Source organism: Sinohyriopsis cumingii, chromosome 15 (assembly GCF_028554795.1).
Source record: "Sinohyriopsis cumingii isolate HCF-2022 chromosome 15, ASM2855479v2, whole genome shotgun sequence".
Classification (NCBI taxonomy): Eukaryota; Metazoa; Mollusca; class Bivalvia; order Unionida; family Unionidae; genus Sinohyriopsis; species Sinohyriopsis cumingii.
Genome location: NC_142975.1, coordinates 139697784 through 139713834, shown reverse-complemented (window position 1 = coordinate 139713834; position 16051 = coordinate 139697784). Strand labels below are relative to the sequence as shown.

The window sequence follows — 16051 nt, the reverse complement described above, 5'->3', positions numbered from 1 at the left end:
TGGAAGGCAAATGTCACATAAGACCATACCTGTGAAACTGGCAAGAGCTGCCAATACCACTCACGACTGTCACAAAGATGCAGCATTTGCGTTTGCATCTATGTCATACCTAGATGAAATCTGTTCTGTGTTTGGAGTAGACATGTGCTTCTACCTCAGCCAAGACGACAAGGCTAAAGTGCCATTTGGAATCCCAGCAGCAACGAAGCAGGTGCCTATAATGATGCATCTCAAGTATACAGTGCATTTGCCGGATCACGACTTTGCTGTTGCCTCTTGCCATAAACTGATCCCTTCTGTCTTTGCTGCCTGTGTCGTGACTTCAGGAAAGTTAGTTCATGCTGTAACATACTCCGGTCCTGCGTATATTGCAGTGTACTCAATGAAACACGGCAGTAGTACAGCTTTTACGCATGGTCATGATATGGAACGTCTGCACTCAATTCCAAGTTTCCAGCCAGTGATGTGCACAGCTGATGGACATGTGAAACCAATGGTGGTCATGGTGAATGATGGAGGACCGGACAAGAATCCATGATTTCCCAAACCTCTTCAGGTTCCAGCCGCTAGATTTGTTGACTGGGATCTGGATTTGTATTTGTCAGGCATCCATGCACCACATTATTCAGCCTACAACAGAGTTGAGTGCCGGATGGCTTCACTGAGCTGAGAGCTAGCCGGACTAGTGCTAGCTCATGATCACTACGGGTCACATCTCAATGCATCAGGAAAAACAATCAATGCGGAGTTGGAAAAGCAGAACTTTGAGAAAACCCCCAAAACACAGGCAGAATTATGGTCCGTAGTTGTATTAGATAAGCATGATGTCCATGCACAATATATCGACCCAGTAGAGTGTGAATCACCCAGTGAACCAGAAGTCAAATGGGTCACGCGACAGATCAGGCAGAGTCAATATTTTCTGCAATCATTAAGTGTGATGATTCCAGCTGTTGTCGCCCATGGCGCTTCTCATGGAAAAATTACTTTCCTAACACATTCTGCAGCTGGTCTTAGCATTCCTGATCCAGAATCTATAAAGGTTCTGACACACACTTACTACAGTTCACTTGCTCAGCAGCTAGCTTTTGGGTCATCAAAAGTTCCTTTGAACATGTCATTTGATATGCACTGTCCGTCACTTGCACAACCTAAAAAATATCAAGTGCACATGTTCTATGTGTGACGTGTATCACTCGTCGCAGGTCAGTGTGTAAAACGACATTAGCGCATTCACACTACTGAGTGTACTGACACTAAGAACAATCAAAAGCTGGATGATGATGCCAGGGAAGGTGTGGATATTGAGATGGTGGCCCAGCAGACTGCAGTTAATTCTGCTCTGCTTCAGCCTGACATTGTGCATGTTGACAATATTCCTATAATATGTAGCCTGTTTGATTGGGTTCAGTAGGCATTTGAATTTTAGCGGACACTAGACAGACTTTGTAAAGTTATGCAGCTTATTTCTTTGATGCAGCCAGACATTCAATGTCGGTGGACTATCTGTTTTATTAAGCATGTTAATATTATTAATCCTTGATCATTTCTGCATGGATTAAACATAGGCTGTTCTGTAGAATTCTGGGGTGGGTGTGTCAAGCGTACGTATGCAGGTGGGGGGTAAAAATAATATGCATGTGTACAGAGGGGTCAAGCTTTGCCAGATTTTTGCGTATGTACTAAATGGATGGCCTGTAACTTGGTAGCTTAGATCCCCATTTCAGTTACATCCCTCAAAGAGTATGTACATCACTCCAGTGGTCTAATTTGTCTCATTTTAACCTTGGGTTTTTTGTTGTGTTATTTTGGTTGGGAGGGCTGGACTTACAAGGTAGTGGATGTTATCCTTATGTATTATGATTGGTTAAGTGTTGTCAAAGAAACATATTTTACCTGAGCAATTAGTTATATACATGTATATGCAAACTATCTCATTATCTTTCCTATCATACCACAATTCTTTATATTGACATTTCAGTTATAATGTTAATTTTGTCTGTGGATGAATCTTGGTGTTATAATGTGTGTATTTGGATGTTCTTGGTGTTATAATGTGTGTATGGGGATGAATCTTGGTGTTGTAATGTGTGTATGGGGATGAATCTTGGTGATGTAATGTGTGTATGGGGATGAATCTTGGTGCTGTAATGTGTGTATGGGGATGAATCTTGGTGTTATAATGTGTGTATGGGGATGAATCTTGGTGTTATAATGTGTGTATGGGGATGAATCTTGGTGTTATAATGTGTGTATGGGGATGAATCTTGGTGTTATAATGTGTGTATAGGGATGAATCTTGGTGTTATAATGTGTGTATGGGGATGAATCTTGGTGTTATAATGTGTGTATAGGGATGAATCTTGGTGTTATAATGTGTGTATAGGGATGAATCTTGGTGTTATAATGTGTGTATGGGGATGAATCTTGGTGTTATAATGTGTGTATAGGGATGAATCTTGGTTGTTTGGCTACTATACCTTTACTGTTTTGTTCTTTTTTTTCATAGCAAACCAAGGCCAGATTCCAGCATCAGTTTCCAAACCAATATGTGGCATATTTGGGGTAATCAGACTCATTGCAGGTAAGAATTAGTCTTGGAATTGATGTCATATTGTACAATCAGAGATGCATTATGTTCTGCATAAATATTTTTTTGTCACTTTTTGGACAAAGATATAATAGTTAGGTTATACCTCTCAGGAATCAGGTTTTGAGTAGACAGTCTCAACAGTATTAAATGGTTGAGTTTCTGCCAACAAAATGATTAGATTAAGTTGAACATTGGCATTTGGTATTGTTGGCCATAATTTTTCAAAAAGATTTATCAGTCAGATTGCATGTCCACTTTTGTTTTTGTATAGGTCCATACTTAATAGTGATAACCAAGAAGCAGAAGGTGGGAGAGATAGATGGACACACTATATGGAAGGTGTTGGAGACAGAGATTCACTCCTACAAGAGAACCATGCTTCATCTCACAGAACAACAGGTATCAAGCAACCTAATAATTCTTCCCATTGCTTGCATTCTGATTGTGAATAGCTTAATAATTCATGTTCACTATCTTTTCATTTGGTTTACCCTTTGAGTTTCTTGATGAATTCAGCACATCTTGTGCCTTTCTATTTGTAATATATCTTTGATGCATGAAGTTAATAAAGTGGTCTCGCACTATAATGCAGCTCAGTATAATGGTCTCTTTTTTAAGGTGGGTATGATCATGGACCTCTTTACATAGTAATAATATATATAATATACCTTTGTAGAAGGTAACCTCATCTGTGACACGGTACACTTTTTTTTGACTCCCTTAAAACCCAATTAGTAATAGATCGTGCAAAATATATGCAGTTCGTGTGATTGGTAGTATCATATTTTTTCTTTATATTGAAAAAATATGTTTCTCAAATAATCATGTTTATGACATTTTATCCAGGATTTTAATTATCTTTATTTTTGTAGACATGGTGTTTGCATGCATACACTTGTATGATTGAGATTTGTTGTTGTCGCTTATGTGAAACTGTCTGGTGGTTCCAATTGAATTATTACTAAAGAATAAAGCAAATTGATCAAATGATCAAGCTGTTTTAAAGCATGGTTCAGATTCTAAAAGTCAGTTACAGGCAAGAGTCATGTAGAAATATAAGACAAGTCATTATGTAGGGAAAGTAGGCATTACACAAATGTTGTCTCTGCAGATAATCAATCAATAAAAGTGCAGATAGTGATGATGACTTTGGCTTGCATCTCAGAACATGGAATGGGAATCAAGGCAACAAAAAAAGCACCCACACCTCCACAGCTTGAGGTATATTCAGGAACCTCCCCTATATATTAAAGTTCTTGGCAGAATCTCTGTCAGTATCGTACAGTATTAGTTAAAATAACTGAGCATTCACAATTTGATCACATTTCAAAAAGGTTGATTTTTTGTGAAGTCATATTTATAGATTAGTTCTGTGATGAATTACTGAGAATTTTGAGCTGTTTCTTCTCATGCTTTAAACTGTTGTAGTGAGAGTATTAAAGGTGATCTTATTTAGAAATGGACAAACAAGTGGAAGCCATTTGAACTTCATTAAAGGAACTTAAATTCATAATAAAAAGGCATGTTACATTTATCTAAAACTTTGACAAGTAATACATTCACTGTAATTGTTCTTTCTTTACAGTAAAAGAAAAAAGTCTGAAAGGCAAAATTTAATTTTTGGGGATAGAATCTGCTTTTGTACCTTGGAATGTGAAATATCCTTGTATTTTATGAAACTTGAGTTAATTAAACATCTTCAGAAATAATTCCATGTTGAGTAGTGCAAATTCAAGATAATTGTTGTTGTGAACAGTTTATGATCTTTGTATAATGGGCAACTTCTCAATAGATATCATATGCATGCATCTGGGTTTTTTTTTTTTCAGAACAGGGATAACAGCATATACCTGTCTATGGTGGACACTGTGTTGAAGACAGAAAGCTACTACTTCTCCACAACATATGACCTGACACATACTTTACAGAGGTTGTACAACACTAGTCCAGATTTTCTTTCCATGCCACTACATGAAAGGGTAATTAAAAATATTTTAAGTCAGAATACTAATAAATTATCAGTAGATAAGGTGTGAAAAGAAGGGATATAGATTTGTAGATATTCGAAGAAAAAAGTTTGAATGCAAAACTCATTGTATAGAGGATATTTTCTTTTGCTACGTTAGTACTGGATATATTTCATTGTATAGTACAAAAGATGTGATATTCCTACATTAATACTGGATATATTTCATTGTGTAGTACAAAAATGTGATATCCTACATTAATTCTGGATATATTTCATTGTGTAATACAAAAAATGTGATATTCCTACATTAATACAGGATATATTTCATTGTGTATTAAAAAAAATGTGATATTTCTACATTAATACTGGATATATTTCATTGTGTAGTACAAAAAATGTGATATTCCTACATTAATACTGGATATATTTCATTGTATGGTACAAAAATGTGATATTCCTACATTAATATGGGATATATTTCATTGTGTAGTGCACAAATGTGACATTCCTACATTAATACTGATATATTTCATTGTATAGTACAAAAAATGTGATATTCCTAAATTAATACAAGATATATTTCATTGTGTAGTGCAAAAAATGTGACATTCCTACATTAATACTGGATATATTTCATTGTGTAGTACAAAAATGTGATACTCTAATGAGCAGAAAAGCCCAAGGTAAATATGTATCAGTTTTTGTACAGCAAGATGAAATATATCTGGTGTTAATATATTTATTATATACTAGCTTCTGAATTGAAGCTTTATTGGCTAAACTCACTCTGTATCATACCAGACCCATCCCTCTTTTCATCGTAGTGTTGAAATTCATTCTTAGGATTAAGCATGAAATCATAAAAGTTGCTTCACCATGAATATTGGTGAATTCACAATACAACTTTCTGTAAGAAAGGCTATACATATTCTAATGTTACAATTGTACATTATGATAGAGGGAAATTCAGATGATTAATAGAGAATATTTCAACCCTATTAATGCAGCATAAATGAGGCAGTACAATTTAAAATGGCAAAGACATTTTATCAATTGATCTTGCTTAGCTTATTTGATCACCATTATATTTTGGAACATGCATGAGTCAAAGTTAAACTGGAATATTTGGAAATTAATTATTCAGATTTTATTATTGTCTTAAAATATATAATAACATATAGTCAGCTGATCAGATCCTATATTTTCCTCGTTCTCAAGTAGAGGGGATGCAAACACCTTAAGAATAAATGCATTTACTTTTATGCTGCCTTTTCTTAGGTGTTTTTTTTTTATTTATTACATCCAATCAATGGCATTGCATCGGAAGTATTATAAAATGTTTAATTGACAGTGACACACTTCAAAAAGTGAATTTGATTTTGAGAGCTTTCTTTCAGCAACAAAATTACAGATAAGACTCTTTGGGGACCCCAATAAGGGGCTTTGAAAACTTTTGGCCTTCAACATTATAAGTTGTACTGTTCTTGTTCTTTGAGAAAAATTACATTTAAAATTAGCTGGAAACATAAAACAAAATCAGCTACATAAAAGAGTGAAGTTTACAGTAAAACTTAATTTTTTTATCAAGTATTACTTTTGTGCCTCATACATTTTCTGTTTCAGGCTGACCAGAGATTTCTTTGGAATGGTCACATTTTACGGGAACTTGCCCAACAGCCAGAGTTAGGAAAATATTGCTTGCCCATTTTACATGGCTGTATCCTTTCATAGATTCATTTAAAAACTTTTCTTGAGGAACATTGAGCTTAATAGGCTCTTTTTGTTGAAGGTTTTAGTTACTTCATTTTCTCAACTAATGGATGGAGAGGATGAAATGAGATTTTGGATATACATGTACTTGATCTGTATCAGTAATTTTTCCAGGATTTTCATAAGATTTAATTTACATTTGTCATGGATTTGGAAAGCTGTATAATCTGATTGTTTCCCATGACTTCCATATGTCTGACTATTGCTTTTACTCTGTAATTGAAACAATATATAGAAAATTTACACTGGTTAATTGACTGTGAATTTGCTATAAAAAAATCTGGGATTAAAGTATGAAGGAAATGGTAATTCTTAATAAAAACAACAGCGAAATTTGATTACCTTAAAAGTACAGAAGTTTACATTTATAGTTGGATTATTTTGATATTTTCATAAGAAACATTTGCATTTCCTTAAGGATAGTAGACTATCCTTAATATACTCATATACTCACAACTGTATGTGCAGCTAAATGTTCATTCTTTTTTTAAACATATGTACAAATCAACAATCTGCAAGCGTCTGTCTTAAGTATTTGATGATTTTACTGTATAGCTCTGTCAGTTGCTGAGTTTATTCTCTGTTTCAGAATTGCTAATGAATCTCATTAGGGATGTCAAGATGCCCCCTTCACCCCCCACCATGAAGATACAGAAGACAGCATCAGGTCTTAATGCAGCTGGAATGAAAAACTATTTCAGCTGTAATTTGTAATCACACATGATCTCCAGCTGTACAAACATGCAATATATGATGATTGTGATCATGAGTTGGTTATCTCAAATGACAAGCTGGCTGGCTGGTCAGGTATTCCGACAATTATATCTTCTTATGTCGAACATACTGCACAGCTGACCTGTCAGCCAGGTGGCCAGATTGAACATTATTATGCCTCTTCATTGCAAACTGGTTTTATTTGTAGAGCCATACAACTATGCCAAACTGGCATTCTGTTATTCCACTGCTCTTAATGATATGTCCTGTCACAAAATGATACATGCCAGCAATACGGCATCATCATTGCCATATTAATTGCTGCATCCATGGAAACAGTTTGAGAAAAGGAGGACAATCTTGATGAATGGGCTGATATGGAAATGTCTGAATTATCTGATCCAGTAATGGAATGGACAGAATTGAGTTTTAGGGTAGAAATGGATAAAATCTATCGAATCTTGCCTTGATCCAAATGTCTTCCTCCTCCTACAATCATCCCTACCTACAATTTCAAAGCCTCTATAGATGTAGACCATGACAATGACAGTCCATCATCCAGAACATTGCCTTAGTCATCAGAAGTTGCAGAATTTACTTGGCATCTATTGGAAAATAATTAATGTCCCTATTAATACAAAATCCTTCTTTTCTGTGAGGCGGTTGCAAGCTATGTTTTTGTCTCACATGTTTAAGTCGCACAGTGATGCATACTGTTTGGCACCTTTGACATGACTGACCCGTAAGGTGGATTGGCAAGTCTTCGATGCCATCTCCAAACTATTGAGGAACAATTTATCAACGTAATATCCTTGGCTAGAAATGATTATGCATGAAAAGGCCAGAAATGATTGTGTGTGAGATTTGTTGAGCATTTCACCACCTCATGGATAATGCTCTGATGCCCTCCTGCAGCTTTGATGTAGTCATAAGGGATGCACTTCCGTACTCTTCTCTAAATCCCCACCATGTGGCTGCCTTGCGCACCCTCCTGGTATGCTTTCCTCTTCTGTTTTGGGGTTGAATTGAGGTAGAAATATCCCTTGAAAAATCACAACCTGAAATAAAGATTTGTACAGATGCCAGTTTTTCAATTATTAGAACAAGTCCTGGGTCAAACGATTCGTAGTGCCCCCCACTTTTATAAAGCATCCTAGTTTGTAGCTGTTCCATCTTTGTCCTCCTTTGATTCATTGTCAGTGATAGTTTGCAAGAAAAGGAGTTGGGAACATTAGCTGTGGAAAGGCTTACAACAGATAAATCCTTTCACACTGAAGGCATATGATGGAGACTGTGGTGTTTTAGTGACATCATAGATGTCACACCAGTCTTTGTCTCCATTCCTCAACTGGCCAACTTCTTTCCTTTTCTCATTAATGACAAGAGGTTAGCACCAATCAATATAATGTGAAACCAATCATTGCTCTTGCACATGCTCTGACATAATGAATGTGACATTATTGGACACATTAAGGACCTTTCTGACTTGCTGTCCAACTCTGATTTATCTATACAATGCTAATTCACATTATTCCTGTTTGGAATCCTGGGTGTTGACATGGCTTAACTCCTCCAATTTCAAGTCTGTCATTGAGATCAATCAATCAGCTATCATGTAAGACTTGCTTTCTGTATGCACTTGTTTCATCATGCAGGGTCAGTAAGCTACATGCCCCATCCTGAACGACTGGTATGTTCATTTCTATCCCAACGGATCAGTTGTCCTAATGTCGGAGCCAGGTTTTATAGATTGCTAAAAACAGGTTGCCATTGCTTGGCAATCAACAAATAATAATTTGTCCCCTCACCGTGATCGACATGTTAAGGGAGGTGAAGTTCCAGGATCACGAAGATATTATATTAAGCCTATGGAGAGCATACACAATGGCCAGACCAGGCTTTTCTTGCCTCTGATGTCCAGAAAACAGGACATAACACCACAAATACTAGCCACTTGGTAAAATATGAAGTAAAAAGATCTGCACACACTGAACTCTCTTATGAGCAGAAGTGACTCATAGAATCTAGGCTCAATAAATATGAAAATTTCCAAGAGCATGGCATTTTAAATGTAACATCTCAATTTGAGACACAGTGAAGTCAGTTGGATGGCATGCACAGACCACTTTTCTCTGGCTTCTGTCTATGGGACATGGTCTTGAAAAGGAGAGAAGTCAACCTTATCGGGCCACTGGTAGGTACACAAATAATTCCTCCCTCTGTTCCCCACAATGCGGGCATCATTTAAGGTTTCACTTAAGTAAAAACTGGTTACATCTGGATGTAACAGCAACCACCCATCAGGTGGAAGGTAGAGTTAATATATAGGCAGCAAATCGTTCATTTTTCCAGGATTCAGAAGTAGCAGAGAAGGTTATCTTACTGTAATGTGATCAGGTGAGAATTAATGGAGAAACTTATTTTACTAAAATATTTTCTTTCTATGAAAATTATGGTTTGAATTATTGAAAATGAATTCGCTCTGCTTTTCACAGTAAAATAGTTACCAGTCCTTGACACAGAAACAGTTATTGCCATTAAGTCCTGTGTAATACATGACAGATCCTTTAATTATGTCTTGATCTCACGTCGGAGTATATACAGAGCAGGAACAAGGTTTTATCTGCGAGGCATTGATCCAGAAGGTCAGGTGGCCAACTTTGTGGAATCGGAACAAGTTGTAGAATATGAAGGCTACATGTGTTCTTTTGTACAGGTAAATTGCATTGATCCAATTTCGAGATCAAATTTGCTAGATTTTGAAAGTTTCTCCAATAAGGCCAAAAAGATCTGTATGACTTTGTGAGTCTGTATGTGTCAGCCATCGTATGTCTGTGAAGTTTTTTTGAAAGTGATTCTTTGCGTATTTTGCTTTCTGAGTGATATCTGCAATGTGCATTTTACAAAACTAGAATCATCCATGTGAGTTGTTATGATGTTATGGAATTCCAGTTTGAATTTGTACCAGTATAATTTTGTGTATATGGCTACTGTAGTGAGCCGTATCTATTATAATTTATTAGCTGTTTGCACAATATAGTTGTGAAGTCCATTATTAATCATTTTGTCATTTATAAGTCGTAAGGAAGATTCGTCCATCCGTCAACAGTTTGGCTACTGCAAGATAACTGTACAGGAAATAGGTTGATTTTATCTAAATTGGTATGGAACTTTACACTGATGAGACTTCAAAAAAGTTGTCAGTCTTTTCTATAACCATGTAGAGGACTTGTCATACTTGAGTTTCCATCCTCCTAATTTTCCTTTCGGCAGTGTAACTTTGAGTAGGATTGTTGGATTTCAATCAAATTAGTATGAACCTTTATATTTGGTGAGACATGAATAAATTTGGATTGAATGGTTCTGTGACTTTTTTTACAGGAGTTAGGACTCTTTTCCCAACCTCTTAACTTGTGTTTCCACTGCATATTTTAATGAGATTATTTGGCATTCTGCCTATATTGACGTGACCTTTAAAGAGTCTGCTTTCCATGACCCCATTTACAAGAGTTATGGCAGTGGACTTAAATACATTATTCAGTCATAATACTTGGGAGAACTGCTACTGTCTTGCAAATCCAGCCCTCTCAGATAACACTTTTGGCTAAAACTATAACTTGTCTACCCATGTAGGTTGCAGTTAGGTAAAGTGATCTCCCCTTGGTATAGGGATTGGCAGAAAACCCAGTGACTATCTGTTACTACTTATACTCATGCTATGAAGCACACTCTCACCACAGTGGACCTCACAAAAACCAAAATCAACTTTTATTAAAAGATATACCATTACAAATTGGAGGAGTCTTTTCACTTCTAAGGAAAGTATACTCCTTTCTCTCTTTCTATGCTGACAAATTTCTACCATTTCAATTTTCTAACACTTTGTCATCTTCCCACTTATAATGGTATTTTTAGCCTATGCAGCTTAACAGTTCGGGTGATAATTATATTTTATGTTCATGCAATTTTCTAGCACTTAAAGAAAACTCTTAATATGATTCCACTATGACCGGGTACATACAGGTGCATTTTCTATACCAATGCATTCTTAGTGTCAAGGTGCCAAGCTTCACTGATTTTGCCTGTACCAACCACACCATTGAGCCTTCCTACAGGAAGTATTGTAAATTATATTGTACCTGGATGCATCAGGTCTTTATTGTTGTCTGCCATCACTAATTTCCAGGTAAAACATTATAAGGAATTTTTTAACACAGTGTTGGTGCAGAGCTATACCTTATAATGTTTTACCACCAAGACACTAAGAATGTATCAGTCTGTGGGTTTTCATTAGCAAGATGAGCCATGAAACAAGTAATGGCTCATGTCCAGACCATCTCTATGGCAGCAACATCAAGTTACCTGGACAACATCCTGCAAAACCATCAGATGAATTACATCAGAACATGACATGATAACCCTTGTTACACTGCTTACCACTCTGGGTTCTCATGTCAACCAGGGCAAATCCAACCTAGTACCATCTCAACAATTTCTTCATCTAGGTATGGAATTCAGTAAACAGGTAAACAGAGTATGTCTTCCTCAGGAACAGACAATGAAAATCCAGATCATGGTTTTTTCTTTACTGTCCAGTAAAACACAATCCATGCAGGAATTCCTTTGCCTACACGGCTTGCTCACCATGGCTGTGGTCCCCAGTATATGCACCTGTTTCAAATGATTCTTTTATCCCAGTTGAAGCCAAAAGTTTGCCCAGTGGACAAACCTCTTGCCATGTGCACAAATATGAAGTACCATCTGTGGAATTGGAGCAGCCTAACTTGGCTTTCAGTGGATATACCTTTGCAAGTGCAACTGTCAGAAGTCACAGTCTGTACTGCTGCAAGTACAGAAGGCGGGGGGGGGGGGGGCACACTTACTATTTGGGAAGCCTTTTTAGTGTGATTTCCTCATGAATGGCATCTGCATATCAATATACTAGATGAAGGCTCTTTTGAAAGCCTTTCACTAGTGGCAGGAATATTTAAATGGAAAGAGAGTCTTTATCCTATCTGGCAACTCTATGATGGTGACCTGTCTTAAACAGCAAGGTGGAACCAAGTCTTCAGACCTTTGCATCCTGGTATGGGACTTTTGTAGTGGTGTCATCAGCAACAAATTCACATCCAAGTTTGCCATATTCCAGGACGACTAAATGTACTAGCAAATTCCTTGTTTCAGAACAGTTCACCAACACAAATGGAATGGTCTCTCCACCCCTTGGTTTTCACTCAAATCTGTGCCCAGTGGGACTTACCATTGGTGGACCTGTTTGCGACAAGATGGAATATCAAACTCCCAACAGTCTGGGCAGTGGATGCACTATCCATAGATTGTAATGGCCTACACCTACCCTACAATAACTCTGATTTCAAAGGCGATATGCATAAAGCAAGAGAATCAAAGTGTCACCTCATCCTCATTGCATCACTCAGATTGGAGAAGTTGTGGATCAACAACCTCATCAAATCTTGCAATGGAAATTCCTTGGAAAATTCAGATTTTTCCTCATCTGCTGAAGCAACCATGACAGCAGTTCTTTCATCCCAACACAGAGCTATCGAACCTGCACATATGGATTATATTAAACAGGCCCTCAGAAATAAACAGTTCTCACTACCAGTTGTGGAAAAATTGCTCAAGCAAGAAGGTGCTCAACTCGGAAACTATATGATGGCAAAATGGCAAATTTTCACACGGTGTACAAAAGAATGCATCATACCTCTACAGTCATCTATACTTGAAATAGCTAATTTCCTCCTCTGGCTTTTTGAAGAGAGAAAGTTAGCACTGAGTATGATAGAAGGTTACTGTTCCACGATTAGTGACCCTTTTCATCATCAAGGAAGAGGGGATATCAAACAAAATGAAGACTTATACAACCTTCTTTCCATCTTTTATTATGCATGACCAAAAACATTGGCTCTGTGCCCAAAGTAGAACCTATCATGGGTACTAACCTGATTGAATAAGACACTGAACCACTTTCAAGAGCATCATTAACTCACCTTTCATACATGACTTGCTTCCTCATTGCAGTAGTGATGGCGGTCAGAATCAGTGGACCTGAATTACATGCAGTTCTGACAAAACAAGTCAGTTTCACTCATGACAGGTACCCTCTCTCATCACCAAGAATAGGCTACCATCCATGGGTAACCAGACTTTTTTTAATGAAACCAGTGTCTATTCTGGAAACTTCAGCTCAGGTATGCCTACAAGACCCAGTGTAAGCTTTGAAGTTGTATTTTAAAAGGACAGAGCTGTATCAAGGGAGATCAGACTATTTTTACTTCTCAAAAAGTACAGGATTATATGTTGGCACAGACTCTTTTGTTTTGGATAAAGTTCACTCTGCAAATTGAGAAATAACACCAGCTCAAAAGAAATTTTGTCCATTTCGGCTTACACAGTTAAAGCAGTTGCCATAAGCATAGCATTTGACCGGAACTGTTCTCTAACTGATATTATTCAGGTCATGAGATGGAGATCTGAATCATCATTCTCCAGCTTGTATCTGTGAGATCTTTCATCCCAAAAGGCCCAGCTTGATCTGGAGGTATCTGTATCCATGGCAAAACAGGTCACCTTTCCAGGTTACTTGACAGCTTCGTAAGATGCACCTTGATGACTTCCACTGGAATTGCAGGGGGGAAACTTTTCCCTATTTGATGCTGTTCCCTGACAGATGGAGTCTCATCCAGTCAGATTATCTAGAATCTGTCTCACATATCTTAGGGCGCCAGAGGTGGCATCTCTGGGGTAAGGGGATGTATCTACTTCAACCTCTTACCTATTCTCCTATGATTGGGTAAAGTATTTAAGGAAGAAACACTTTTTTATAGTAAAATATGTTTCTTAAAGAATAAGTACCCGACTATAATCCACATACACTCTCCCAGCCTCCCTGCAGTTACATTCACATAGAGAGTGTGCCTTAAGCTTCAGTAGTAACTGAGATGTTCCTCAGATTTTCAGCCAATCCTTGTACCACAGGGAGCTCATTCTGCCTGACCGCTACCTAGGTACCTAAGTAAGGATATATCTTGTTGACTTTTTTTAGCTATATGTTTTATTGGGGGAAGGGGGATAGATTTACAAGGTAGTAGTAGTTCTCCTAAGTTATTATGATTGGACAAGTATTCTCGAAGCACTTTACTGGAAAAAAATTGTTTTATATTGACGAGACCTTCATTGAGCTTGATTTACAGTATTCCACAATGTTATTCAGACAAGTTATGTCACCCTGGTTGTTTACCCATCTGTTTCTGCAGCATAATTGTATTAAGGATTATTGGGTTTCAACCTAATTTAGCCTGTACATTTATATTGGTGAGGCTGTCGATGAGCTTGTTTTCCATAATTTTCTGTCATCATTTAGAGGAGGTATTGCCTGTTCACCTTACTTTGGCTTCCCATCCTAACTTGACTAAGGATTGTTTGATTTGAACTGCATTTGGCACATGGTTTTATATTGATGAGACCTTGAACGGGTTACATTTCCATATTCCTATATGGCCCCATATTGTCTGGCTAAACTGAGATTTTTTGTAGCATGACTTTAGCAATGATAGCTGAATTGCAACAAAATTTGTTTTTCAGTTTTACATGAATAAAACCTCACACAAATTTGATTTCCAGCTTTATGATAATTTAGGAGTTGTGGTCATTGATTTTCCATACTCCTGCACTTAGGTTTTCTCATCATAATGTTAGATTTTGATTGGTGGATTTCAACCAGACTTTGATTGCAGCTTTACACATCTGTATTGATAAGGTCTCAGATGATTTTAATTTTCAGGCATATACTTCTCTGAGAGATTTTAAGGCTATGATGTAATGAATTAGTACAGTGGCAGTCCATTTGTTTCAGACTTTGCTTTCATACCCAAAAAGTGTCAGGAATCATTGAATGTCAAAATTTCAAATGCAGCTTAAATTTCAATTCTTAAATGAGTTTGATTATTATTTTAGGTCATGTGTTTGTAAAGTCTGTTTGTCTATGCAATACATTATGTAAAAACAAATGCTAGTTGCCTCTACTGTGAATAATAGCGGATAGTCTCCTCAGGATCCAACAAAAGTTTGAAATGAGATGCTAGCATGGATGGCTACAAGACAAAGAATCAGTAAGCCACACTGTAATAAGTTGCCAAAATGAGGCACATTTAATATAAAACTTTTAACTTTAGGACTTCAAATTTTCCTTGTAGAAATCATTAAGAATTAGTTTCCTTTGTGAAATATTTTTTATAACTGTTTTGAAAAAGGTTCATACAAAGTCAAGTCAAAATGCCAAGTCAAATGGCTTACATGAATTCCGCATGTGGCAAGGTAGACTATGCATTATAACCCCAGCGGAATCATGCATAACATTTGTTAAACCAGTCTCTATTACATACAGTAGATCCATGCAAGTAGTTCAGTTCGTAGAGCATTGGAAACAATCCAAAGGTCACAAGTTTGATAAAAACCCAGGCCAGGCAAGATTTGCTACTTCATTATGTCCTTGAAAGGGCATGTTCATTAAACTACAATTTCCTTGGCATGATATGCATTAACATGTTGAAATTGACATTGAAAGCTAACTAACTAGCCAACCAACTCAATTAAAAAAACTTAATTCAAAAGTATTTGTGTATGTTTTTTTTTCTGTTTTCATCAGACAAGAGGTTCAATTCCATTATTCTGGTCACAGAGGCCGAACCTGAAATATAAACCCAAGCCACAGATACATTCAGTCAACCACGTAAGTCCACTGTATTAATGTTTTCTTCTGCATACTGGATACTTTTGTCTTGTCTCGATTGCATAGGTTAAAAGCAGGACTTGATGAATGAGATATTCATTTGATGATCTTGTATTGAGCTTATGTCAGATTTTGTAAATTCTTTATCCTCAGTTATATGCTGAATCATCATGAGATTTTGTACCAGTCTTCACCAAGTTATGGAATTGAGTATTGGGTCCAATATTAGAGGATTTTCATTTAAGGCATCACA

The 16051-nt window shown here is 36.8% G+C and overlaps 1 protein-coding gene across 1 annotated transcript in view; it reads left to right on the top strand.

Annotated features, from left to right (window-relative positions):
* The window catches only part of LOC149782904 (phosphatidylinositol-3-phosphatase SAC1-like), a 62377-nt gene that overhangs the window by 15954 nt on the left and 30372 nt on the right, over positions 1 to 16051 (top strand). Inside the window, exons 3-8 of the mRNA XM_089934459.1 lie at positions 2510 to 2584; positions 2865 to 2992; positions 4423 to 4572; positions 6186 to 6279; positions 9575 to 9762; positions 15715 to 15798. Coding sequence (XP_089790585.1) covers positions 2510 to 2584; positions 2865 to 2992; positions 4423 to 4572; positions 6186 to 6279; positions 9575 to 9762; positions 15715 to 15798 — 719 coding nt within the window. The remainder of the gene's footprint in view (positions 1 to 2509; positions 2585 to 2864; positions 2993 to 4422; positions 4573 to 6185; positions 6280 to 9574; positions 9763 to 15714; positions 15799 to 16051) is intronic.